The sequence below is a fragment of the Oncorhynchus masou genome, chromosome 24 (assembly GCF_036934945.1).
Source record: "Oncorhynchus masou masou isolate Uvic2021 chromosome 24, UVic_Omas_1.1, whole genome shotgun sequence".
In the NCBI taxonomy this organism is placed as follows: domain Eukaryota; kingdom Metazoa; phylum Chordata; class Actinopteri; order Salmoniformes; family Salmonidae; genus Oncorhynchus; species Oncorhynchus masou.
The window spans coordinates 24,100,296-24,126,842 of NC_088235.1; the positions used below are offsets into that span (position 1 = coordinate 24,100,296).

General features: G+C 45.9%; 1 protein-coding gene across 1 annotated transcript in view; it reads right to left on the reverse strand.

The window, feature by feature from the left end:
- LOC135511925 (protein sidekick-2-like) overlaps positions 1-26,547 on the reverse strand; it is a 645,207-nt gene that overhangs the window by 174,226 nt on the left and 444,434 nt on the right. The window contains exon 3 of the mRNA XM_064933447.1: positions 1,712-1,818. Within this exon, the coding sequence (XP_064789519.1) occupies positions 1,712-1,818 (107 nt within the window). The remainder of the gene's footprint in view (positions 1-1,711; positions 1,819-26,547) is intronic.

The window sequence follows — 26,547 nt, forward strand, 5'->3', positions numbered from 1 at the left end:
AGGGAGGACATTACTAGGGAGGGGAGTACCACGGAGTACTAATGAGGGAGTACTAGAGAAGGGAGTACTGGAGAGGAGGGTACTAGGGAGTACTATGGAGTGGAGTACTAGGGTTGGGAATACTAGTGAGCGATTACCAGGGAGGGGATACAAGGGAGGAGAGTTTTCGGGAGTACTATGGAAGGGAGAAGTAGGGCGGAGATTATTAGGGAGTATTAGAGTGGGGAGTACATGGGAGGGAGTACTAGGGAGGATAGTACTAGAGAGTCCAAAGAGAAGAGAGTACTAGGGTTGGGAGTACTATGGCAGAGAGTACTAGGGAGGAGGGTACTAGGAATTATGAGGGAGGAGATTACTAGGGAGTACTAGGGAGGAAGGTACTAGAGAGTAATATGGAGGGGAGTACTAGGGAATAGAGTACTGCGGAGGGAAGTACTAGGGGTTACCTAGTACTAGAGTACTACATAGCACTAGGGAGGAGATTACTCGGGAGTAATATGGAGGGGAGTACTAAGGAGGATAATACTAGGGAGTACTAGGTTAGGGGAGTACTAGGGAGGAGATTATGAGGGAGTACTAGGGAGGATAGTACTTGGGAATACTAGCGAGGATAGTACGAGGGAGTAGTAGGGAGGAGAGTACGAGGGAGTACGAGGGAGGAGAGTACGAGGGAGTACTAGGTTAGGGGACTACTAGGGATGAGAGTAAGGGAAAAAAGGGAAAGAGGGATACCTAGTCAGTTGTACAACTGAATTCCTCCAGTACTAGGGAGTACTAGGGGTGGGAGGGGGGAGCACTATGGAGGAGAGTACGAGGGAGTAATAGGGAGGATAGTACGAGGGAGTACTAGGTAGGAGAGTACGAGGGAGTACTAGGTTAGGGGACTACTAGGGATGAGAGTAAGGGGAAAAAAAGGGAAAGGGGGATACCTAGTCAGTTATACAACTGAACTCCTCCAGTACTAGGGAGTACTAGGGAGGGGAGTCTAAGGAGGATAGTACCAGGGAGTACTATGGAGGAGAGTACTAGGGAGTACTAGGGATGTGAGTACTATGGAGTACTCGGGATGGGAATACTACAGAGTATTAGGGAGGGGAGTACAAGATCAACAATTGAACTCTGCGGTTCAACAGGAGATTAACAGATGTTGTTGTCAAATAAGGGAATAAAATAAGTGTCAGTCATATAAAAACCATAGCACAACATAATCCATCTAATGAGAGGGTTGAGTGGAACAGCTGTCCGGGGGGACGTAGGCTCAGTGAATGAGATGCAGGTAGATATTTTCTCCACAGATGGAGCTGGAACACTCTTCAACAGCTCCTAGCAAAGGGAACCTCTGGATCCTCTGTAACACTGCTTACTCGACAGGCAGAGTATCATCATGGGGATACTCACACACACTACCTGCAATCCAGTTGGTTTCACGAGCGTGCACACACACACACACACACACACACACACACACACACACACACACACACACACACACACACACACACACACACACACACACTTGCATGAATGCACACAGACCCACGCACTTGCACGCACACACACAAAAACATGCCAATTCAGGAAGTGATTTGAATAAAACATTTTCAAACTTTAAAATATTATATTCTACTTTTCAGAATATAGAAAAGTAAATGATTATTAAATTGTCAATTGAGTTGACTTCCTGAATTGACTGCCACGCACAGTCACTTACATGCAACCTGCACTTCAGTCCTCCTCTGTAGTAAGGCTCCAACACGGTTCCTGACGATACATCGGTAGAAGCCAGCATGGGAGCGGTCCAGGGAGGGAATCAGGTACCTGCAAAACACACACATATTACACACATTAGGTTCCTGATGATACATCGGTAGAAGCCAGCATGGGAACGGTCCAGGGAGGGAATCAGGTACCTGCAAAACACACACACATATTACACACATTCACACACACGTTAGATATCTGGATCACATACGATACACACACATTAGATTGTTGAAACACGCACAATACATACATCTATCAAAATGAAGTAAGCTTTAAGCGACATTATTTGTCTAAACACACAATACCCCCACATGACTGGAGTAACTTAAATACCCACATGACTGGAATACCTACAATATCCCCCCATGACAGGAGTACGTACCTACAATACCCCCCCCCCATGACAGGAGTACCTACAATACCCCCCCCCCCATGACAGGAGTACCTACAATACCCCCCCCATGACAGGAGTACCTACAATACCCCCCCCCCCATGACAGGAGTACCTACAATACCCCCCCCCATGACAGGAGTACCTACAATACCCCCCCCCATGACAGGAGTACCTACAATACCCCCCCCCATGACAGGAGTACCTACAATACCCCCCCATGACAGGAGTACCTACAATACCCCCCCCCCCATGACAGGAGTACCTACAATACCCCCCCCCATGACAGGAGTACCTACAATACCCCCCCCCATGACAGGAGTACCTACAATACCCCCCCATGACAGGAGTACCTACAATACCCCCCCCCATGACAGGAGTACCTACAATACCCCCCCCCCCATGACAGGAGTACCTACAATACCCCCCCATGACAGGAGTACCTACAATACCCCCCCCCATGACAGGAGTACCTACAATACCCCCCCCCATGACAGGAGTACGTACCTACAATACCCCCCCCCCCATGACAGGAGTACGTACCTACAATACCCCCCCCCCATGACAGGAGTACGTACCTACAATACCCCCCCCCATGACAGGAGTACGTACCTACAATACCCCCCCCATGACAGGAGTACGTACCTACAATACCCACCCCCATGACAGGAGTACGTACCTACAATACCCACCCCCATGACAGGAGTACGTACCTACAATACCCCCCCCCATGACAGAAGTACCTACAATACCCCCCCCCCATGACAGGAGTACGTACCTACAATACCCACCCCCATGACAGGAGTACGTACCTACAATACCCCCCCCCATGACAGAAGTACCTACAACCCCCCCCCCCCCATGACAGGAGTACGTACCTACAATACCCCCCCCCCCATGACTGGAATACCTACAATATCCCCCCATGACAGGAGTACGTACCTACAATACCCCCCCCCCCCCATGACAGGAGTACGTACCTACAATACCCCCCCCCATGACAGGAGTACCTACAATACCCCCCCCCCCATGACAGGAGTACGTACCTACAATATCCCCACATGAATGTATTAACGACAATATCCCCGCACTACAGGAGTACCTACAATACCCCCACATGACTGGAGTACCTACAATACCCCCACATGACTGGAGTACCTACAATACCCCCACATGACTGGAGTACCTACAATACCCCCACATGACTGGAGTACCTACAATACCCCCACATGACTGGAGTACCTACAATACCCCCACATGACTGGAGTACCTACAATACCCCCACATGACTGGAGTACCTACAATACCCCCACATGACTGGAGTACCTACAATACCCCCACATGACTGGAGTACCTACAATACCCCCACATGACTGGAGTACCTACAATACCCCCACATGACTGGAGTACCTACAATACCCCCACATGACTGGAGTACCTACAATACCCCCATATGACTGGAGTACCTACAATACCCCCACATGACTGGAGTACCTACAATACCCCCACATGACTGGAGTACCTACAATACCCCCATATGACTGGAGTACCTACAATACCCCCATATGACTGGAATACCTACAATACCCGCACATGACTTGAGTACCTACAGTACATCCACATGAATGGAGAACCTAAAAAACCCACACAACACTGGAGAACCAACAATACCCCCACATGATTGGAGTGCCTACAATACCACCACATGATTGGATTACCTACAATAACCCCACATGATTGGAGTACCTACAATACCCCCACATGATTGGGGAAAAACAATACACCCACATGACAGTGTCACCTGCAAAACATACACATGACTGAAGTACCTACAATACCCCCACATGAATGGAGAACCTAAAATACTCGCACAACACTGGAGTATCTACAATACCCTCACATGACTGGATAACCTACAATACCTCCAATTGACTGTGTCATCAACAATACCCCACACATGACTGGAGGACCTACAATACCCCCAAATGACTGGATAACCTACAATACCTCCAATTGACTGTGTCATCAACAATACCCCACACATGACTGGAGTATCTACAATACCCTCACATGACTGGAGTACCTACAATACCTCCAATTGACTGTGTCATCAACAATACCCCACACATGACTGGAGGAACTACAATACCCCCAAATGACTGGATAACCTACAATACCCCCACATGACTGGATAACCTACAATACCCCCACATGACTGGATAACCTACAATGCCCCCACATGACTGGAGTATCTACAATACCCCCACATGACTGGAGGACCTACAATACCCCCACATGACTGGATAACCTACAATACCCCCACATGACTGGATAACCTACAATACCCCCACATGACTGGATAACCTACAATACCCCCACATGACTGGAGTATCTACAATACCCCCACATGACTGGAGGACCTACAATACCCCCACATGACTGGAGGACCTACAATACCCCCACATGACTGGATAACCTACAATACCCCCACATGACTGGATAACCTACAATACCCCCACATGACTGGATAACCTATAATACCCCCACATGACTGGATAACCTACAATACCCCCACATGACTGGAGGACCTACAATACCCCCACATGACTGGAGGACCTACAATACCCCCACATGACTGGATAACCTACAATACCCCCACATGACTGGATAACCTACAATACCCCCACATGACTGGAGTATCTACAATACCCCCACATGACTGGAGGACCTACAATACCCACACATGACTGGAGGACCTACAATACCCCCACATGACTGGATAACCTACAATACCCCCACATGACTGGATAACCTACAATACCCCCCACATGACTGGAGGACCTACAATACCCCCACATGACTGGAGGACCTACAATACCCCCACATGACTGGAGGACCTACAATACCCCCACATGACTGGAGGACCTACAATACCCCCACATGACTGGATAACCTACAATACCCACACATGACATGAGAACCTGTCAAGTTCTGACCATAGTTCTGCTATTTTTTTCTTTGATTTAGTATGGTCAGGACATAAGTTGGGGTGGGCAGTCTATGTTTGTTTTTCTATGTTGGTTTTTGTGTTCGGCCTAGTATGGTTCTCAATCAGAGGTAAGTGTCGTTAGTTGTCTCTGATTGAGAATCATACTTAGGTAGCCTGGGTTTCACTTTTGGTGTGTGGGTGTTGTGAGTGTTCGGGCCACAGGGTACTGTTTCGGTTTTCGTTTTGTTCACATCGTTTATTGTTTTATATTTCAGTGTTCAGTTCGTTTTGAATAAATCATCATGAACCCTTACCACGCTGCGCTTTGGTCATCCTCTCTATCTCCAGATGACAGCCATTACAAAACGTACAATAGCCAACATGAAAAGAGCTACTACAATACCCAACCATGACTTGAGTACCCACAATACCCACACATGACTGGAGAACCTACAATACCCCCACACGACATGATAACCTACAATAGCCACATGAAAAGAGCAACTACAATACCCAACCATGACTAGAGTACCCACAACACCCCCACATGACTGGGGTACCTACAACACTTCCACATGACTGTATCACCTACAATACCCACACATGACTGGAGTACCTACAACACTTCCACATGACTGGATAACCTACAATACCCACACATGACTGGAGTACCTACAATACTCACACATGACTGGAGTACCTACAATACTCACACATGACTGGAGTAACTACAATACCCACACATGACTGGAGTAACTACAATACCCACACATGACTGGAGTACCTACAATACCCACACATGACTGGAGTACCTACAATACCCCCACAATGACTGGAGTACCTACAATACCCCCATATGACTGGAGTACCTACAACACCCACACATGACTGGAGTACCTACAACACCCACACATGACTGGATTACCTACAATACCCCCATATGACTGGAGTACCTACAACACCCACACATGACTGGAGTACCTACAACACCCACACATGACTGGAGTACCTACAATACCCCCATATGACTGGAGTACCTACAACACCCACACATGACTGGAGTACCTACAACACCCACACATGACTGGAGTACCTACAATACCCCCATATGACTGGAGTAACTACAATCCTCCACATGACTGGAGTACCTACAATACCCCCATATGACTGGAGTACCTACAACACTTCCACATGACTGTATCACCTACAATACCCACACATGACTGGAGTACCTACAATACCCCCACATGACTGGAGTAACTACAATACTCACACATGACTGGAGTACCTACAATACCCCCATATGACTGGAGTACCTACAACACTTCCACATGACTGTATCACCTACAATACCCACACATGACTGGAGTACCTACAATACCCCCACATGACTGGAGTACCTACAATACTCACACATGACTGGATAACCTACAATACCCACACATGACTGGAGTACCTACAATACCCCCCATTACTGGAGTACTTACAATACCCCCCATTACTGGAGTACTTACAATACCCCCCATTACTAGAGTACTTACAATACCCCCCATTATGGAGTACCTGCAATACCCCCCATTACTGGAGTACTTACAATACCCCCATTACTAGAGTACCTACAATACCCCCCATTACTGGAGTACTTACAATACCCCCCATTACTAGAGTACCTACAATACCCACACATGACTGGAGTATCTACAATACCCCCCATTACTAGAGTACCTACAATACCCCCCATTACTAGAGTACCTACAATACCCCCATTACTGGAGTACTTACAATACCCCCCATTACTGGAGTATCTACAATACCCCCCATTACTGGAGTACCTACAATACCCCACACATGACTGGAGTACCTACAATACCCCCATTACTGGAGTACTTACAATACCCCCAATTACTAGAGTACCTACAATACCCACACATGACTGGAGTATCTACAAAACCCCCCATTACTAGAGTACCTACAATACCCCTCATTACTGGAGTATCTACAATACCCCCGATTACTGGAGTACTTACAATACCCCCCATTACTGGAGTACCTACAATACCCCCCATTAATGGAGTACCTACAATACCCCCCATTACTAGAGTACCTACAATACCCCCCATTACTGGAGTATCTACAATACCCCCCATTATTGGAGTACTTACAATTCCCCCCCATTACTGGAGTACCTACAATACCCCCCATTACTGGAGTACCTACAATACCCCCCATTACTAGAGTACCTACAATACCCCACACATGACTGGAGTATCTACAATACCCCCCATTACTGGAGTACTTACAATACCCCCCATTACTAGAGTACCTACAATACCCCCCATTACTGGAGTATCTACAATACCCCCCATTACTGGAGTACTTACAATACCCCCCATTACTGGAGTACCTACAATACCCCCATTACTGGAGTACCTACCATACCCCCATTACTGGAGTATCTACAATACCCCCCATTACTGGAGTACTTACAATACCCCCATTACTAGAGTACCTACAATACCCCCATTACTGGAGTACCTACTATACCCCCCATTACTGGAGTACCTTCAATACCCCCATTACTAGAATATCTACAATAACCCCCATTACTGGAGTACCTACAATACCCCCATTACTGGAGTACCTACAATACCCCCCATTACTGGAGTACTTACAATACCCCCCATTACTAGAGTATCTACAATACCCCACACATGAATGTTGTATCTACAATACCCACACATGACTGGAGTATCTACAATACCCCCATTACTGGAGTACTTACAATACCCCCCATTACTGGAGTACCTACAATACCCCCATTACTGGAGTACCTACAATACCCCCCATTACTGGAGTACCTACAATACCCCACACATGACTGGAGTACCTACAATACCCCCCATTACTGGAGTACTTACAATACCCCCCATTACTAGAGTATCTACAATACCCCACACATGAATGTTGTATCTACAATACCCACACATGACTGGAGTATCTACAATACCCCCCATTACTGGAGTACTTACAATACCCCCCATTACTGGAGTACCTACAATACCCCCCATTACTGGAGTACCTACAATACCCCCCATTACTGGAGTACCTACAATACCCCACACATGACTGGAGTACCTACAACACCCCCCATTACTGGAGTACCTATAATACCCCACACATGACTGGAGTACCTACAACACCCCCCATTACTGGAGTACCTACAATACCCCACACATGACTGGAGTACCTACAATACCCCCCATTACTGGAGTACCTACAATACCCCACACATGAATGGTGTATCTACAATACCCCCCATTACTGGAGTACTTACAATACTCCACACATGACTGGAGTATCTACAATGCCCCCCATCACTGGAGTACCTACAATACCCCACACATGACTGGAGTACCTACAATACCCCCCATTACTGGAGTACCTACAATACCCCACACATGACTGGAGTATCTACAATACCCCCCATTACTGCAGTACCTACAATACCCCCCATTACTGGAGTACCTACAATACCCACACATTACTGGAGTACCTACAATACCCCCCATTACTGGAGTACCTACAATGCCCCCCATTACTGGAGTACCTACAATACCCACACATGACTGGATTACCTACAATACCCCCCATTACTGGAGTACCTATAATACCCACCATTACTGGAGTACCTACAATACCCCAGACATGACTTTTGTATCTACAAACCCCCCATTACTGGAGTACCTACAATACCCCACACATGACTGGTGTATCTACAATACCCCCCATTACTGGAGTACCTACAATACCTCACACATGACTGGAGTATCTACAATACCCCCCATTACTGGAGTACCTACAATACCCCACACATGACTGGTGTATCTACAAACCCCCCATTACTGGAGTACCTACAATACCCCACACATGACTGGTGTATCTACAATACCCCCCATTACTGGAGTACCTACAATACCCACACATGACTGGAGTAACTACAATACCCACACATGACTGGAGTACCTACAATACCCACACATGACTGGAGTACCTACAATACCCCCACAATGACTGGAGTACCTACAATACCCCCATATGACTGGAGTACCTACAACACCCACACATGACTGGAGTACCTACAACACCCACACATGACTGGATTACCTACAATACCCCCATATGACTGGAGTACCTACAACACCCACACATGACTGGAGTACCTACAACACCCACACATGACTGGAGTACCTACAATACCCCCATATGACTGGAGTACCTACAACACCCACACATGACTGGAGTACCTACAACACCCACACATGACTGGAGTACCTACAATACCCCCATATGACTGGAGTAACTACAATCCTCCACATGACTGTAGTACCTACAATACCCCCATATGACTGGAGTACCTACAACACTTCCACATGACTGTATCACCTACAATACCCACACATGACTGGAGTACCTACAATACCCCCACATGACTGGAGTAACTACAATACTCACACATGACTGGAGTACCTACAATACCCCCATATGACTGGAGTACCTACAACACTTCCACATGACTGTATCACCTACAATACCCACACATGACTGGAGTACCTACAATACCCCCACATGACTGGAGTACCTACAATACTCACACATGACTGGATAACCTACAATACCCACACATGACTGGAGTACCTACAATACCCCCCATTACTGGGGTACTTACAATACCCCCCATTACTGGAGTACTTACAATACCCCCCATTACTAGACTACTTACAATACCCCCCATTATGGAGTACCTGCAATACCCCCCATTACTGGAGTACTTACAATACCCCCCATTACTAGAGTACTTACAATACCCCCCATTACTAGAGTACCTACAATACCCCCCATTACTGGAGTACTTACAATACCCCCCATTACTAGAGTACCTACAATACCCACACATGACTGGAGTATCTACAATACCCCCCATTACTAGAGTACCTACAATACCCCCCATTACTAGAGTACCTACAATACCCCCATTACTGGAGTACTTACAATACCCCCATTACTGGAGTATCTACAATACCCCCATTACTGGAGTACCTACAATACCCCACACATGACTGGAGTACCTACAATACCCCCATTACTGGAGTACTTACAATACCCCCAATTACTAGAGTACCTACAATACCCACACATGACTGGAGTATCTACAAAACCCCCCATTACTAGAGTACCTACAATACCCCTCATTACTGGAGTATCTACAATACCCCCGATTACTGGAGTACTTACAATACCCCCCATTACTGGAGTACCTACAATACCCCCCATTAATGGAGTACCTACAATACCCCCCATTACTAGAGTACCTACAATACCCACACATGACTGGAGTATCTACAATACCCCCATTACTGGAGTACTTACAATACCCCCCATTACTAGAGTACCTACAATACCCCCCATTACTGGAGTATCTACAATACCCCCCATTATTGGAGTACTTACAATTCCCCCCCATTACTGGAGTACCTACAATACCCCCATTACTGGAGTACCTACAATACCCCCCATTACTAGAGTACCTACAATACCCCACACATGACTGGAGTATCTACAATACCCCCATTACTGGAGTACTTACAATACCCCCATTACTAGAGTACCTACAATACCCCCCATTACTGGAGTATCTATAATACCCCCCATTACTGGAGTACTTACAATACCCCCCATTACTGGAGTACCTACAATACCCCCCATTACTGGAGTATCTACAATACCCCCCATTACTGGAGTACTTACAATACCCCCCATTACTAGAGTACCTACAATACCCCCCATTACTGGAGTACCTACTATACCCCCCATTACTGGAGTACCTTCAATACCCCCCATTACTAGAATATCTACAATAACCCCCATTACTGGAGTACCTACAATACCCCCCATTACTGGAGTACCTACAATACCCCCCATTACTGGAGTACTTACAATACCCCCCATTACTAGAGTATCTACAATACCCCACACATGAATGTTGTATCTACAATACCCACACATGACTGGAGTATCTACAATACCCCCCATTACTGGAGTACTTACAATACCCCCCATTACTGGAGTACCTACAATACCCCCCATTACTGGAGTACCTACAATACCCCCCATTACTGGAGTACCTACAATACCCCACACATGACTGGAGTACCTACAACACCCCCCATTACTGGAGTACCTATAATACCCCACACATGACTGGAGTACCTACAACACCCCCCATTACTGGAGTACCTACAATACCCCACACATGACTGGAGTACCTACAATACCCCCCATTACTGGAGTACCTACAATACCCCACACATGAATGGTGTATCTACAATACCCCCCATTACTGGAGTACTTACAATACTCCACACATGACTGGAGTATCTACAATGCCCCCCATCACTGGAGTACCTACAATACCCCACACATGACTGGAGTACCTACAATACCCCCCATTACTGGAGTACCTACAATACCCCACACATGACTGGAGTATCTACAATACCCCCCATTACTGCAGTACCTACAATACCCCCCATTACTGGAGTACCTACAATACCCACACATTACTGGAGTACCTACAATACCCCCATTACTGGAGTACCTACAATGCCCCCCATTACTGGAGTACCTACAATACCCACACATGACTGGATTACCTACAATACCCCCCATTACTGGAGTACCTATAATACCCACCATTACTGGAGTACCTACAATACCCCACACATGACTTTTGTATCTACAAACCCCCCATTACTGGAGTACCTACAATACCCCACACATGACTGGTGTATCTACAATACCCCCCATTACTGGAGTACCTACAATACCTCACACATGACTGGAGTATCTACAATACCCCCCATTACTGGAGTACCTACAATACCCCACACATGACTGGTGTATCTACAAACCCCCCATTACTGGAGTACCTACAATACCCCACACATGACTGGTGTATCTACAATACCCCCCATTACTGGAGTACCTACAATACCCCCACATGACTGGAGGATCGACGATACACCAGACTTTTTCATTGACCCTCCCCCACACTTGTTTTGTTCACTGCTGCTACTCTCTGTTTTTTATCTATGCATAGTCACTTCACCCCTACGTACCAAATGATCTCAACTAACCTGTATCCGCGCACACTGACTCTGTACTAGTACCTCCTGTATATTACCTCTTTATTGTTATTTTATGAATTTTTCTTTTCCTTTTTTTCTTTGGAAAATATTTTCTTAACTCTTCTTGAACTGTACTGTTGGTTAAGGGCTTGTAAGTAAGCATTACACGGTAAGGTCTACAATTGTATTCGATGCATGTGACAAATAAAGTTTGATTTCATTTAAAAATTAACAAAAAGATACATTCATTTTGAAATGCATTGATTTAAATACATGTATTTTGAAAGGCACTCATTGAAATACATGCATTTCGAAATGAATTCATTAAAATACATGCATTTTGTATTTTACTACTCTGAAATACTGTATATTTGCAAGTAGAGCAACAACATACAGCAACAACATTCTCAGAAACGGTTAAAGAAGCATTTTACTTGCTATAGCTGTGATATGTTGTTCATCTACCTTAGTTGAATAAACTGAAGTCACTCTGGCTAAACAGGCACTTGCATAGATAGGGCTCTACCTGTGTTGAGTACATGCTCCTTACTGTCTCCAAAGGGCCTTTTTCGGTGGTGATATCATTTCCTCACGAAAATATTTTTGTTTTATAGATTTTTTGTCGTCGCTGTTCTGAGCCCACTTTCCACAAGTCAGCGTTAAATTCTTAACTATGTTTCAGAACCAAAAATATGTGCTTCTTGATTGCTGACCAATGACCAGTCATCATCCTTGGCTGGCACGCATATCCAGATTAGTGACCAGAAAGAACTTGTTTAATATCCTCCAGTTTTGCCTGGCACAAACAGAAAAGTCTATGTTTATTATCCATTTAAAAAACAGTTTAACAATCTACTACTGATTCACCTTTACCAGAACACCCTGGCAATTTGATTGATCATTTTCATATTTCAGATAGGCCTAGTTTGGGTGCACACTGGTTGAATCAACGTTGTTTCCATGTCATGTCATTTCAACGAAATTTTGTTGAACCAATTTGTAATAGACATTAAATTGACATGTGTGCCCAGTGGGAGGCTATTGGCTATATGTTTAAAGATAAGCAGTTGTAACATCGCACGGCCGTCAATATGATGGGATGGAGATGTAACATATTCTGGGGAATTTATTACGATATTTGTGAGGAAAAACGTGGCTACCTGGTGAGCAATGAGCAGTCTACAGGAAGGCTGCCCTACAAATTGATAGAGTTTTGCAGGTAGAACATGCTTTCCATCTGATGCTGCAACCTCCAAGTAGCCTAGGCTGTATCATTTTGCTCGCTCTGGACTCCAGATAAGTGACATGATGTATCCATCCCTAGCAGATATTGGTTGGTAACATGAATTACTTTCAGCTGCAAATGCAGGTGTAAAACGCAGTTTATTTCTGTAGCTTAACTTGAGTTTTGAAAACTTATCACTGTTTATGGCTGTAACGAAAGGTTACATTTGCTCAGCAATTGTGGGTGCATGTTCGCATGTGCACATGTGCATGACTCGAGCTTTGCCTCTCCCGAGCCCTTTGGGGTGCTGCAGCGATCAGACAAGAACATAATTGTGGAGAAAAAGGGGGGTAAAAAAAATAAAAAATAAAACTTGATAGGGTTGAACAAATGGAGTTAGGTCGGATATAGTCAGCAGGTCATTGTTTATAAGAGCTGAGTACTTTCCTCATCAGATTGGTCTGCTTTCACTTCTTCTTCTAATAATTGCTCAGCTAGTCTGTGAGTGCGGATGCATACATTATTGGGGGTAGGTTGCTATTTTTTTTATTCACATGCGCCCCAAAAGGTCTGAACATGGCCCTGCTGCTAAATGAACATTAACTGACCAAAATGAATTGCAAAGCACATTGGGTATTATTATTGGCCTTGTTTCAGTGGTGGCGATTAATAGAACTAAACTCAGCATGCTTTGCAACTGTTCATTTTCACATATACACTACTGGTCATATACACTACCGGTCAAAAGTTCAAGAACAACTAATCATTCAAATTTTTTTCTTTATTTTTATTATTTTCTAAATTGTAGAATAATAGTGAAGACAGCAAAACCAAGAAATAACACATGGAATCATGTAGCAACCCAAAAAGTGTTAAACAAATCAAAATCAATTTTACATTTGAGTTTCTTCAATTAGTCACCCTTTGCCTTGATGACAGATTTGCACACTCTTGGCATTCTCTCAACCAGCTTCATGAGGTAGTCACATGGAATGCATTTCAATAGCAGGTGTGTCTTCTTAAAAGTTTATCTGTGGAATGTCTTTCCTTCTTAATGCATTTGAGCCAATCAGTTGTGTTGTGAGAAGGTGGGGGGGTTAAACAGAAGATAGCCTTTTTGGGAAATGACAAAGTACATATTATGGCAAGAACAGCTCAAATAAGCAAAGAGAAGTGACAGTTCATCATTACTTTAAGACATGAAGGTCTGTCAATACAGAACATTTCAAGAACTTTAATCGTTTCTTCAAGTGCAGTCGCAAAAACCATCAAGCGCTATGATGAAACTGGCTCTCATGAGGACCGCCACAGAAAGGAAGACCCAGAGTTACCTCTGCACTAGAGGATAAGTTCATTATCAGCCACATAAATTGCAGCAAAAAATAAATGCTTCACAGAGTTCAAGTAACAGACACATCTCAACATCAACCATTCAGAGGAGACTGTATGACTCAGGCCTTCATGCACGAATTACTGCAAATAAACCACTACTAAAGGACACTCATAATAAGAAGACACTTGTTTGGGCCAAGAGACATGAGCAATGGATGTTAGACCGGTGGAAATGTGTCCTTTGGTCTGGAGTCTGAATTGGAAAGTTTTGGATCCAACCGCTGTGTCTTTGTGAAACGCGGTGTGGGTGAACTGATCTCCACATGTGTATTTCCCACCGTAAAGCATGGAGGAGAAGTTGTTATGGGGTGGGGGTGCTTTGCTGGTGACAGTGACACTGATTTATTTAGAATTCAAGGCACACTGAACCAGCATGGCTACCACAGCATTCTGCGGCGATATGCCAAGCCTTCTGGTTTGGGCTTAGTGGGACAATCATTTGTTTTTCAACAGAATAATGACCCAACACACCTCCAGGCTGTGTAACGGCTATTTTACCAAAAAGGAGAGTGATGAAGTGTTGCATCAGATGACCTGGCCTCCAAATTGAGATGGTTTGGAATGAGTCCGACCGCAGAGTGAAGAAAAAGCAGCCAACAAGTGCTCAGATTATGTGGGAATTCCTTCAAGACTGCTGAAAAAGCATTCCAGCTGAAGCTGGTTGAGAGAATGCCATGAGTGTGCAAAGCTGTCATTAAGGCAAAGGGTGGCTATTTGAATAATTTCAAATATTAAATATATTTTGATTTGTGATTTCATATGCCATATTTCATAGTTTTGATGTCTTAACTATTGTTCCACAATGTAGAAAATAGTAAAAAATAAAGAAAAACCCCTGAATGAGTATGCATTCTAAATCTTTTGACCGGTACTTTACATATATATATATATATATATATATATATATATATATATATATATATATATATATATATATACTTCACACGTATATTTAGTTTATTTAGCACACTCTCTTATCACACCATTGTGCCATCAGACTTCTGATATCAATGTAGGGTGAAAGGGGGCCACAAAATTGTGAACCATTATAAAGAAATGTGATTGAAAGGTATTTTGAAAATACAAATTACAGCTCTCCCCATCTATTCCAGAGTGTGTTACTGAAGCAGACCCTAGAGAGATGAAAGCAGCAACATCAGCAGTGCAGGTGTTATGTACACATCCACCAGTCAACAGCCCACCCACACCCTCCCTATGACCTTGAGTTCACTGTACACCCCATGGAGCTGCAGTACCTACTCTGTCCCATGTGGGGACAGCCTAACACATCATATTCGATACTATACCTAAGCAGGATGGAGTAATAATGTCAACTTAACGATAGGACACTAACACTTCGTAAGTCGTCATGCTCTCTGAGTCTGGCTGCAGAGAGTAAAATGTCTGCTACCAAAGAAGGGGGATATCATACAAGGAAATGACCATAAAAGGAGAAATGCAGAGAAAGCAGGGACACCATCTGGACTCTCCGTGATGTTTAATAAAAGGTCAAAATCCCTCGATGTGTTTGACACTGGAATGAAACACAATGCCTGGGTCTTTGGTCAGGGAGGCAGACTCCACTACACCAAAGGGACATCTCTTTCCTTTGGTCTATTATATTTCACTACTTTCTATCTAACATTGAGGTAGTGTCTGGTATATTCATTTGAGAAGGTCTAACAGGAAAAAGGGACTTTTATGTCGACAATCAGGGTACTTGTGGTACTGCAACTCTCTTCTCTGTGCAAGGCTGAAGTTACACTGAAGTTACACATTGTCAACAATTGGGGAGCTGTTCACAATGTCTGTTTAGCTCTGGTATTTCAGAAGCTCGTAACAGACCCATCTTCAGACGCATGTAACAGCCTCATGGCCTAATTGTTTTTTTAAGTCTTCAAAACGATTTTGTTCTGCCCTGATGACTTGTCATAACTTTTAATTTCTATCTAGTAACATCCAGTTAATACTGAGTTAAAAGTGATTATATTACCTTAAAGTTATGATCTGAGCTCTGGCTCTGTAAATAGCTCCAGTAAATTAACCCCTTTTTCTTTACAGTTAACCATTTATATACTTAGCGGTTCCTGTCTGTGATCCGAAAGTTAGATATAAAGGAACATAACCTGGAGACCTTGGGCTACAAATGACTCTAGTGGGAAAGCACTCCCTGAACCTGTGGATCAATGCTGCGGAGAAAAGAGGAGCGAGACAGAGAGGGATTAGGGGAGGGAGGGAATGCAAGGGAGTATAGAGCAGGATAGTTTGGAGTTTCGATCTTGATGCTTTAAAAAGCTATTGACCTCAGATGGAGATCAATAGACACAATAGAGTGGGGAAGGAAAGGAGATCTGCCCAGACAGAGGGGATAAGAAGGAGAGAAAAAGAGTGAGAAAGAGAGAGAGAGCAAGATAGAGAGAGAGTGTGAGAGAGAGAGAAAGCAAGAAATGGAAAAAGAGAGAGACAGCGAGCTAAAGGGGAGAGGAGGAGGAGAGAGGAAAAGATGACAAACAGGCCAGCCAGACACACATCATCTGGAGAAATAAAGGGACCAAGGTCTGCCTGGAACTGGATAGAGAAGAGGACCATTTTTTTCACACTCATCAAATCAAATCATCATGTCAAATCAAATGTTTTTTGTCACATACACATGGTTAGCAGATGTTAATGTGAGAGAAATGCTTGTGCTTCTGGTTCCGATAGTGCAGTAATATCTAACATGTAATCTAACAATTCCCCAACAACTACCTAATACACACAAATCTAAAGGGGTGAGTGAGAATATGTACATATAAATATATGGATAAGCGAGCGGCATAGGCAAAGTGCAATAGATGGTATAAAATACAGTATATATCGCAGTCTGACCTTGAGGACACCTGTGGAGATTTGACTCCACAGTCTTGAGCCTAAACCTTCAGGGTGACTTTAATCAGAGTTTGTTTGTTTGTTTGTTCTCTCTCTCTCTCTCTCTTTGAACAAAATGGAAAATAAATAAACATAAAAATGGGTTCTTTTTACAATGGTGTTTGTTCTGCATTTGAATTTATTGTGGCTCCCCATTAGCTGTTGCCAAGTGTCATGACGTTGGCCTGGGGCATAGGTTTATGACAGTCATAAATACCTCTTCCCCCCTTTTCCTCTCTCTATCCTACTGAGGTTACATTTGCAAAACCCTTGGTTAACATAGAGATTCTAAGGACATCAGTAGGTGGGGGGAAATGAACTATATTCTGGTAATCCAAACAATTGAACATATGCGGTGGCACTTAATGAATATGATGTCAGTTTGGTTGTCATCTGAGACATTCTCATCAATGATAAGATGACATAAACTCTACAGTGGAAAGTCTACACATCAGAGTTATCAGATTCAAATGGAATTGTTGTTCAATTTAAATGTTTGTATATGAAATTATTCGTGATGGGATGAAATGTGATTTTAGCTTCTAAAATGTGAGATTTGGGTTTTCATAAGATATGGCTCTGCTCAATCAGTGGCCCGCCCCTGTGAAGGGACATGGGCTATAAAACTTTTCAAACACGCCCTCCTCTCCCTTCCTATATAAGCGACAATATAACCTGTTCCGAGGATGTAGGACGACGGTCCTATGTAGGAAATGGTTCAGATAATAACATCAGCGTGAGCTTTGGTTGCGAATGGTATGAACTTTGAACTCTTATTCACTACAGAAGTGATACCTCCTAGCCGTTGAGATGCAACGAGGGTTAGGAAGGAACAGACAGAGTATCCCGTCTATCACCCAATGACGTTACTACAACGTATTCAATTGACAACCAGAGACATTCTTCAAAGGACTCGGTTTGGCAACATGGCCTTCCATCTACCACCAACCTACCGAAGCGCGGCTCAGAGTAATTATTTATTCCATTTTCCTTTTCCAAATGGGCGATAATTTAGAATGCATCAGAAACTGTATTTACGATAGCACAGCTTCTCCCTGTGTCCCTCAGTCTTCCCTCTCTTTCACTCAAACCCAGCCCTTTTCCTTTGTGTAACAAGCTGTCATATCTGTTCTGCCCGCTAGGGACATTTTCCTCTATGACGTAATTTGTAATCAAGTTCTACATTTTTTAAAACATTACAATACTTTCACAAGAGATCTCACAACACATTGAGTGTGTGTCGCATCACAGTGCCCACTGTTCCATAAGGTGTATTTGTATCTGTTTTTTAAATCTGATTGTACTGCTTGCATCAGTTGCCTGATGTGAAATAGAACTGGGCAGATGGGAGGGAAGCTGAGAGGTCAAATATACAGTTTAGATTTTCTACTGCCATGTTTACTATCACAGTGAAACATTTTGTCCAGGAAGTTGTCTAAAAAGGATTTAATTAATCGTTGTCTAATTGTTTTTGGTAGGTTTCTACACTACTTTTGTCACGCCTTGGTCATTGTATTTTGTGTTTTCGTTATATATTTGGTCAGGCCAGGGTGTGACATGGGTTTATATATTGTATTTTCGTATTGGGGTTTGTAGTATTTGCGGCTGAGTTGGTGGTGTTGTTTAGGTTTGGCTGCCTGAGGCGGTTCTCAATCAGAGTCAGGTGATTCTCGTTGTCTCTGATTGGGAACCGTATTTAGGTACCCTGGGTTTCACTTTGTATTTCGTGGGTGATTGTTCCTGTCTCCGTGTTAGTGTTAACCAGACAGGCTGTATAGGTTTTTTCACGTTCTGTTTGTTGTTTTTGTATTTATAAGTTATTTCATGTATCGTCATTTGTATCATTAAAGACATGAGTAACCAACACGCTGCATTTCGATCCGACTTTCTTGCGACAAACGAAGAACGCCGTTACAGAATCACCCACCACACACGAACCGAGCAGCGTGTTAACAGGCAGCTGGAGCAGCGAAGGGAGGACGTTATGGACAGCAGAGGATTGGAGTATACGACGTGGGAAGAAATAGACAGGTGGGCGGCCGACCCAGATAGAGTGCCGGAGCCCGTCTGGGATTCGCTGGAGCAGTGCGAAGAGGGCTATAGGAGAATGGAGTCGAAAAGAAAGACACGGCGGCGCAGAGCGAAACCCGAAGATCAGGCCAAAAAATTTCTTGGGGGGGGGGGGGCTCAGAGGGGGAGTGGCTGAGTCAGGAGACAGACCCGAGCCAACTCTCCCTGTTTATCGTGAGGAGCCAAGGAGGAGACCAGAACCGGTGTTGGAGGTGAGCGAAGCAGAGACTGTGAAGGAGTTAATGGGGAAATTGGAGGAGAGAGTAATGAGGGAGTTGCTAGTTTGGTGCTTTAGGTATAAGATTCGTCCGACGGAGCGTGTCGGGGATTTAATGGCACCTGGGTCAGCGCTCCATACTAGTCCTGAGGTGCGTGTTAGTCGGCTGGTGAAAAATGTGCCAGCCTCACGCACTAGGCCTCCTGTGTACCTACCTAGCCTTGCACGTCCTGTGCCAGTCCTGCTCTCAGGCTCTCCAGTACACCTTCACGGTCCAGTCCATCCTGTGCCACCTTCACACACCAGTCCTCCGATGGTAGCTCCCCGCACCAGGCTTCCTGTGCGTGTCCTTGATCCAGTACCACCAGTTCCAGTACCACGCACCAGGCCTTCAGTGCGCCTCGCCTGTTCAGCGCAGCCAGCGCTTTCTCCCTCTCCTGCGCTGTCGGAGTCTCCCGCCTGTTCAGCGTTTCTAGAGCCTTCCTCCTCTACAGCGCTGCCGGAGCCTCCTGCCTGTTTGGAGCAGCCTGAGCTGCCAGTCTGCATGGAGCAGCTAGAGCTGCCAGTCTGCATGGAGCAGCTAGAGCTGCCAGTCTGCATGGAGCAGCTAGAGCTGCCAGTCTGCATGGAGCAGCTAGAGCTGCCAGTCTGCATGGAGCAGCCAGAGCTGCCAGTCTGCATGGAGCAGCTAGAGCTGCCTGTCTGCATGGAGCAGCCAGAGTTGCCAGTCTGCATGGAGCAGCCAGAGCTGCCAGTCTGCATGGAGCAGCTAGAGCTGCCTGTCTGCATGGAGCAGCTAGAGCTGCCAGTCTGCATGTAGCAGCTAGAGCTGCCAGTCTGCATGGAGTTGCCAGTCTGCATGGAGTTGCCAGTCTGCAAGGAGCTGCCAGTCTGCAAGGAGCTGCCAGTCTGCAAGGAGCTGCCAGTCGGCAAGGAGCTGCCAAAGCTGTTAGTCTGCATGGAACAGTCAGAGCTGTCAGTCTGCAAGAAGCCGCCAGAGCTGTCAATCTGCATGGAGCAGCCAGAGCCGCCAGACAGCATGGAGCAGCCAGAGCCGCCAGTCAGCATGGAGCAGCCAGAGCCGTCAGTCAGCATGAAGCAGCCAGAGCCGTCAGTCTGCCAGACTCTTCCAGATCTGCCAGTCAGCCAGACTCTTCCAGATCTGCCAGACAGCCAGAACCTTCCAGATCTGCCAGTCAGCCAGACTCTTCCAGATCTGCCAGACAGCCAGACTCTTCCAGATCTGCCAGTCAGCCAGACTCTTCCAGATCTGCCAGTCAGCCAGACTCTTCCAGATCTGCCACTCAGCCAGACTCTTCCAGATCTGCCAGTCAGCCAGACTCTTCCAGATATGCCAGTCAGCCAGACTCTTCCAGATCTGCCAGTCAGCCAGACTCTTACAGATTTGCCAGTCAGCCAGACTCTTCCAGATTTGCCAGTCAGCCAGACTCTTCCAGATCTGCCAGTCAGCCAGACTCTTCCAGATCTGCCAGTCAGCCAGACTCTTCCAGATCTGCTATTCAGCCAGACTCTTCCAGATCTGCCAGTCAACCAGACTCTTCCAGATCTGCTAGTCAACCAGACTCTTCCAGATCCGCCAATCAGCCAGGATCCGCCAGTCAGCCAGGATCTGCCAGATCTGCTAGTCAGCCAGGATCCGCCAGTCGGCCAGGATCTGCCAGTCAGCCAGGATCCGCCAGTCAGCCAGGATCCACCAGTCAGCCAGGATCCGCCAGTCAGCCAGGATCCGCTAGTCAGCCAGGATCTGTCAGATCTGATAGTCAGCCAGGATCCGCCAGTCAGCCAGGATCTGCCGGACCACCAGCAAGCCAGGATCTGGTAGATCCATCAACCTGCCTGAGCTTCCTCTCACTCCTGAGCTTCCTCTCGCTCCTGAGCTTCCTCTCACTCCTGAGCTTCGTCTCACTCCCGAGCTTTCTCTCACTCCCGAGCTTTCTCTCACTCCCGAGCTTTCTCTCAGTCCCGATCTGCCTCAGTCCCGAGCTGTCCTTCAGTCCCGATCTGCTCCTCAGTCCAGTGGGGTTCTGGGTGAGGACTATTCTGCCATGGTCGGCGGTGAGGGTGGATCATCCCAGGACGCGAAGGGGAGGAACTATGACATTTATGGAGTGGGGTCCACGTCCCGAGCCGGAATCGCCACCATGGACAGACGCCCACCCGGACCCGCCCTATGGTTTTGAGGTGCGTCCGGGAGTCCGCACCTTAGGGGGGGGGAGGTTCTGTCAAGCCTTGGTCATTGTATTTTGTGTTTTCGTTATATATTTGGTCAGGCCAGGGTGTGACATGGGTTTATATATTGTATTTTCGTATTGGGGTTTGTAGTATTTGGGATTGTGGCTGAGTAGGGGTGTTGTTTAGGTTTGGCTGCCTGAGGCGGTTCTCAATCAGAGTCAGGTGATTCTCGTTGTCTCTGATTGGGAACCGTATTTAGGTAGCCTGGGTTTCACTTTGTATTTTGTGGGTGATTGTTCCTGTCTCTGTGTTAGTGTTCACCAGACAGGCTGTATAGGTTTTTTCACGTTCCGTTTGTTGTTTTTGTATTTATAAGTTATTTCATGTATCGTCATTTGTATCATTACAGACATGAGTAACCAACACGCTGCATTTCAGTCCGACTTTCTTGCGACAAACGAAGAACGCCGTTACAACTTTCCTTCCTTCTATATAATTTCTTAGTATTATTCAGTTCCTTTGGCTTTGATGCCTCATGATTGAGTATTGCTCTGTAAAAGTAACCTGTGCTGTGATCTGATAGGGGTGTCAGTGGGCTGACTGTGAATGTTCTGAGAGACTCTGGGTTGAGGTCAATAATAAAGTAGTCTACAGTACGACTGCCAAGAGCAGAGCTATAGGTGTACCTACCATAGGATTCCCCTCGAAGCCTACCATTGACTATGTACATGCCCAGCGTGTAACAGGGCTGCAAAAGTTGTGACCCGCTTTTGTTGGTTATGTTGTCATAGTTGTGCCAAGGGGGGCATATGGGGGAGGGAATGCTGTCACCTCCAGGTAGTACCTCCCCTGTGTGCTGAGTGTGTCAGGTTCTTGTCCAGTTCTGGCATTTAGTTCTCAACAGACTAGTACATGTCCCTGTGCCTGGAAATTATTGATTTCCCCCTCCAGAATGGAGAAGCTGTCTTCATTAATTAATAGGGCTAGGCGTCCTGCTATTTTTCCACTGGCACAGGTTTCATAAATTCACAAATTGTCACGTTCTGACCTTTATTTCCTTTGATTTGTCATTATTTTGTATGGTCAGGGCGTGAGTTGGGGTGGGCAGTCTATGTTTGTTTTTCTATGATTTGGGTATTTCTATGTTTCGGCCTAGTATGGTTCTCAATCAGAGGCAGGTGTCATTAGTTGTCTCTGATTGAGAATCATACTTAGGTAGCCTGGGTTTCACTGTGTGTTTGTGGGTGATTGTTCCTGTCTCTGTGTTTGCACCAAATAGGGCTGTTTTGGTTTTTTCACATTTCTTGTTTTGTTAGTTTATTCATATATAGTGTCTATATTAAAGAACCATGAATAACCACCATGCTGTGTTTTGGTCCGCCTCTCCTTCACCTCAAGAAAACCGTTACAGAATCACCCACCACAACAGGACCAAGTGGCGTGGTAACGGGCAGCAGCAGGAGCAGCGAAATAAGGACTTCTGGACTTGGGAAGAAATCCTCGACGGGAGAGGACCCTGGGCAAAACCAGGGGAGTGTCGCCGCCCCAAGGTGCAGCAGGAGAAGCGGCAGCAGGAGCAGCGCAAGGAGGAATGGACATGGGAGGATGAATTGGATGGAAAAGGACCCTGGGCACAGCCAGCAGAATATCGCCGCCCCAAAGAAGAGCTGGAGGCGAAGAAGGCGGAGAGGTGCTGGTATGAGGAGGCAGCACGGCGGCGTGGATGGAAGCCCGAGAGTCAGCCCCAAAAATTTCTTTGGGGGGGCGCACAGGAAGTGTGGCAAAGCCAGGTAGTAGACCTGCGCCAACTTCCTGTGCTTACCGGGGGGCGAGAGAGACCGGGCAGGTGTCCCCAGTGCGGGTGCATAGCCCGGTGCGGTACATACTAGCTCTGCGTATCGGCCGGGCTAGAGTGAGCATCGAGCCAAGTGCCATGAAGCCGGCTCTACTCAGCTGGTCCCCAGTGCGTCTCCTTGGGCCGGCTTACATGGCACCAGCCTTGCACACGGTATCCCCGGTTCGCCTGCATAGCCCAGTGCGGGCTATTCCACCTTCGGTACAGCTTGCTGTGCGATATAGCAGAGAGAACAGTCTATGACGTGGGTGACTAGAGTATTTGACAATATTTTTTGGGCCTTCCTCTGACACTGCTTAGTATATACAGTAAGTCCTGGATGGCAGGAAGCTTGGTCGCAGTGATGTACTGGGCCGTACACACTACCCTCTGTTGCGCCTTATGTTCAGATGCTGAGCAGTCGCCATACCAGGCGGTGATGCAACCGGTCAGGATGCTCTCGATGGTGGAGCTGTAGATCTTATTGAGGATCTGGGGACCCATGACAAATCTTTTCAGTCTCCTGAGGGGGAAAATATGTTGTCCTGCATTCTTCACGACTGTCTTGGTGTGTTTGGACCATGTTAGTTAATTAGTGATGTGAACACCAAGGAACTTGAAACTCTCGACCCACTCTACTACAGCCCCATCAATGTTAATGGTGGACTGTTCAGCACGCCTTTCACTGTAATCCACGATTAGCTCCTTTGTCTTGCTCACATTGAGGGAGAGGTTGTTGTCCAGGCACCACACTGCCAGGTCTCTGACCTCCTCCCTATTGGATGTCTCATCGTTGTCGGTGATCAGGCCTACCACTGTTGTGTCATCAGCAAACTTAATGATGGTGTTGGAGTCGTGTTTGTCCACGCAGCCATGGGTGAACAGGGAGTGCAGGAGGTGACTATTATTGGTCCTGATGCCCAGACTGATATTGTTGTGTTGTCTGTCTGTGTATTGGTCCTGATGCCCAGACTGATACTGTTGTGTTGTCTGTCTGTGTATTGGTCCGGATGCCCTGACTGATACTGTTGTGTTGTCTGTCTGTGTATTGGTCCTGATGCCCAGACTGATACTGTTGTGTTGTCTGTCTGTGTATTGGTCCTGATGCCCTGACTGGTACTGTTGTGTTGTCTGTCTGTGTATTGGTCCTGATGCCCAGACTGATACTGTTGTGTTGTCTGTCTGTGTATTGGTCCGGATGCCCTGACTGATACTGTTGTGTTGTCTGTCTGTGTATTGGTCCTGATGCCCAGACTGATACTGTTGTGTTGTCTGTCTGTGTATTGGTCCTGATGCCCTGACTGATACTGTTGTGTTGTCTGTCTGTGTATTGGTCCGGATGCCCTGACTGATACTGTTGTGTTGTCTGTCTGTGTATTGGTCCTGATGCCCTGACTGGTACTGTTGTGTTGTCTGTCTGTGTATTGGTCCTGATGCCCTGACTGGTACTGTTGTGTTGTCTGTCTGTTTATTGGTCCTGATGCCCTGACTGATACTGTTGTGTTGTCTGTCTGTTTATTGATCCTGATGCCCTGACTGATACTGTTGTGTTGTCTGTCTGTTTATTGGTCCTGATGCCCTGACTGGTACTGTTGTGTTGTCTGTCTGTGTATTGGTCCTGATGCCCTGACTGATACTGTTGTGTTGTCTGTCTGTTTATTGATCCTGATGCCCTGACTGGTACTGTTGTGTGGTCTCTGTCTGAGTTCTTATCTTCCTGAGGGAAGGTAGAGAACAGCAAGCAGCAGCTCCATCAACAATATAAACACTGAACACACACACTCAGTCCAGTTTCGGGTGTGACAAACATGTTTGTGTCAGCTCATTGTCTCTCATCGCCCTGACATTCCATTTACACCTCCGTACGAGCACACACACACACACACACACATACACACACACACACACACACACACACACACACACACATAAACACACACACATAAACACACACACACACACACACACACACACACACACACACACACACACACACACACACACACACACACACACACACACACACGCACCTTACCCCTCTCTCTCTCTCTCTCTCTCTCTCTCTCTCTCTCTCTCTCTCTCTCTCTCTCTCTCTTTCTCCCTCTCTCTGTCTCTCTCAATTCAAACAACTTTATTAGCATGTGAAAAATTGTTTATTGGCAATGTTCGAACAACGAGCAAAGAGTATGAAAAGAATGAAAGGAAAACCACGGAGTCGATGTGCAGAGTTGTGACGACCCTCTCACTCTGTCTGCCAAAACCACCAAGTCAATGTGGAGAGTTGTGACGACCCTCTCACTCTGTCTGCCAAAACCACCAAGTCAATGTGCAGAGTTGTGACGACCCTCTCACTCTGTCTGCCAAAACCACCAAGTCAATGT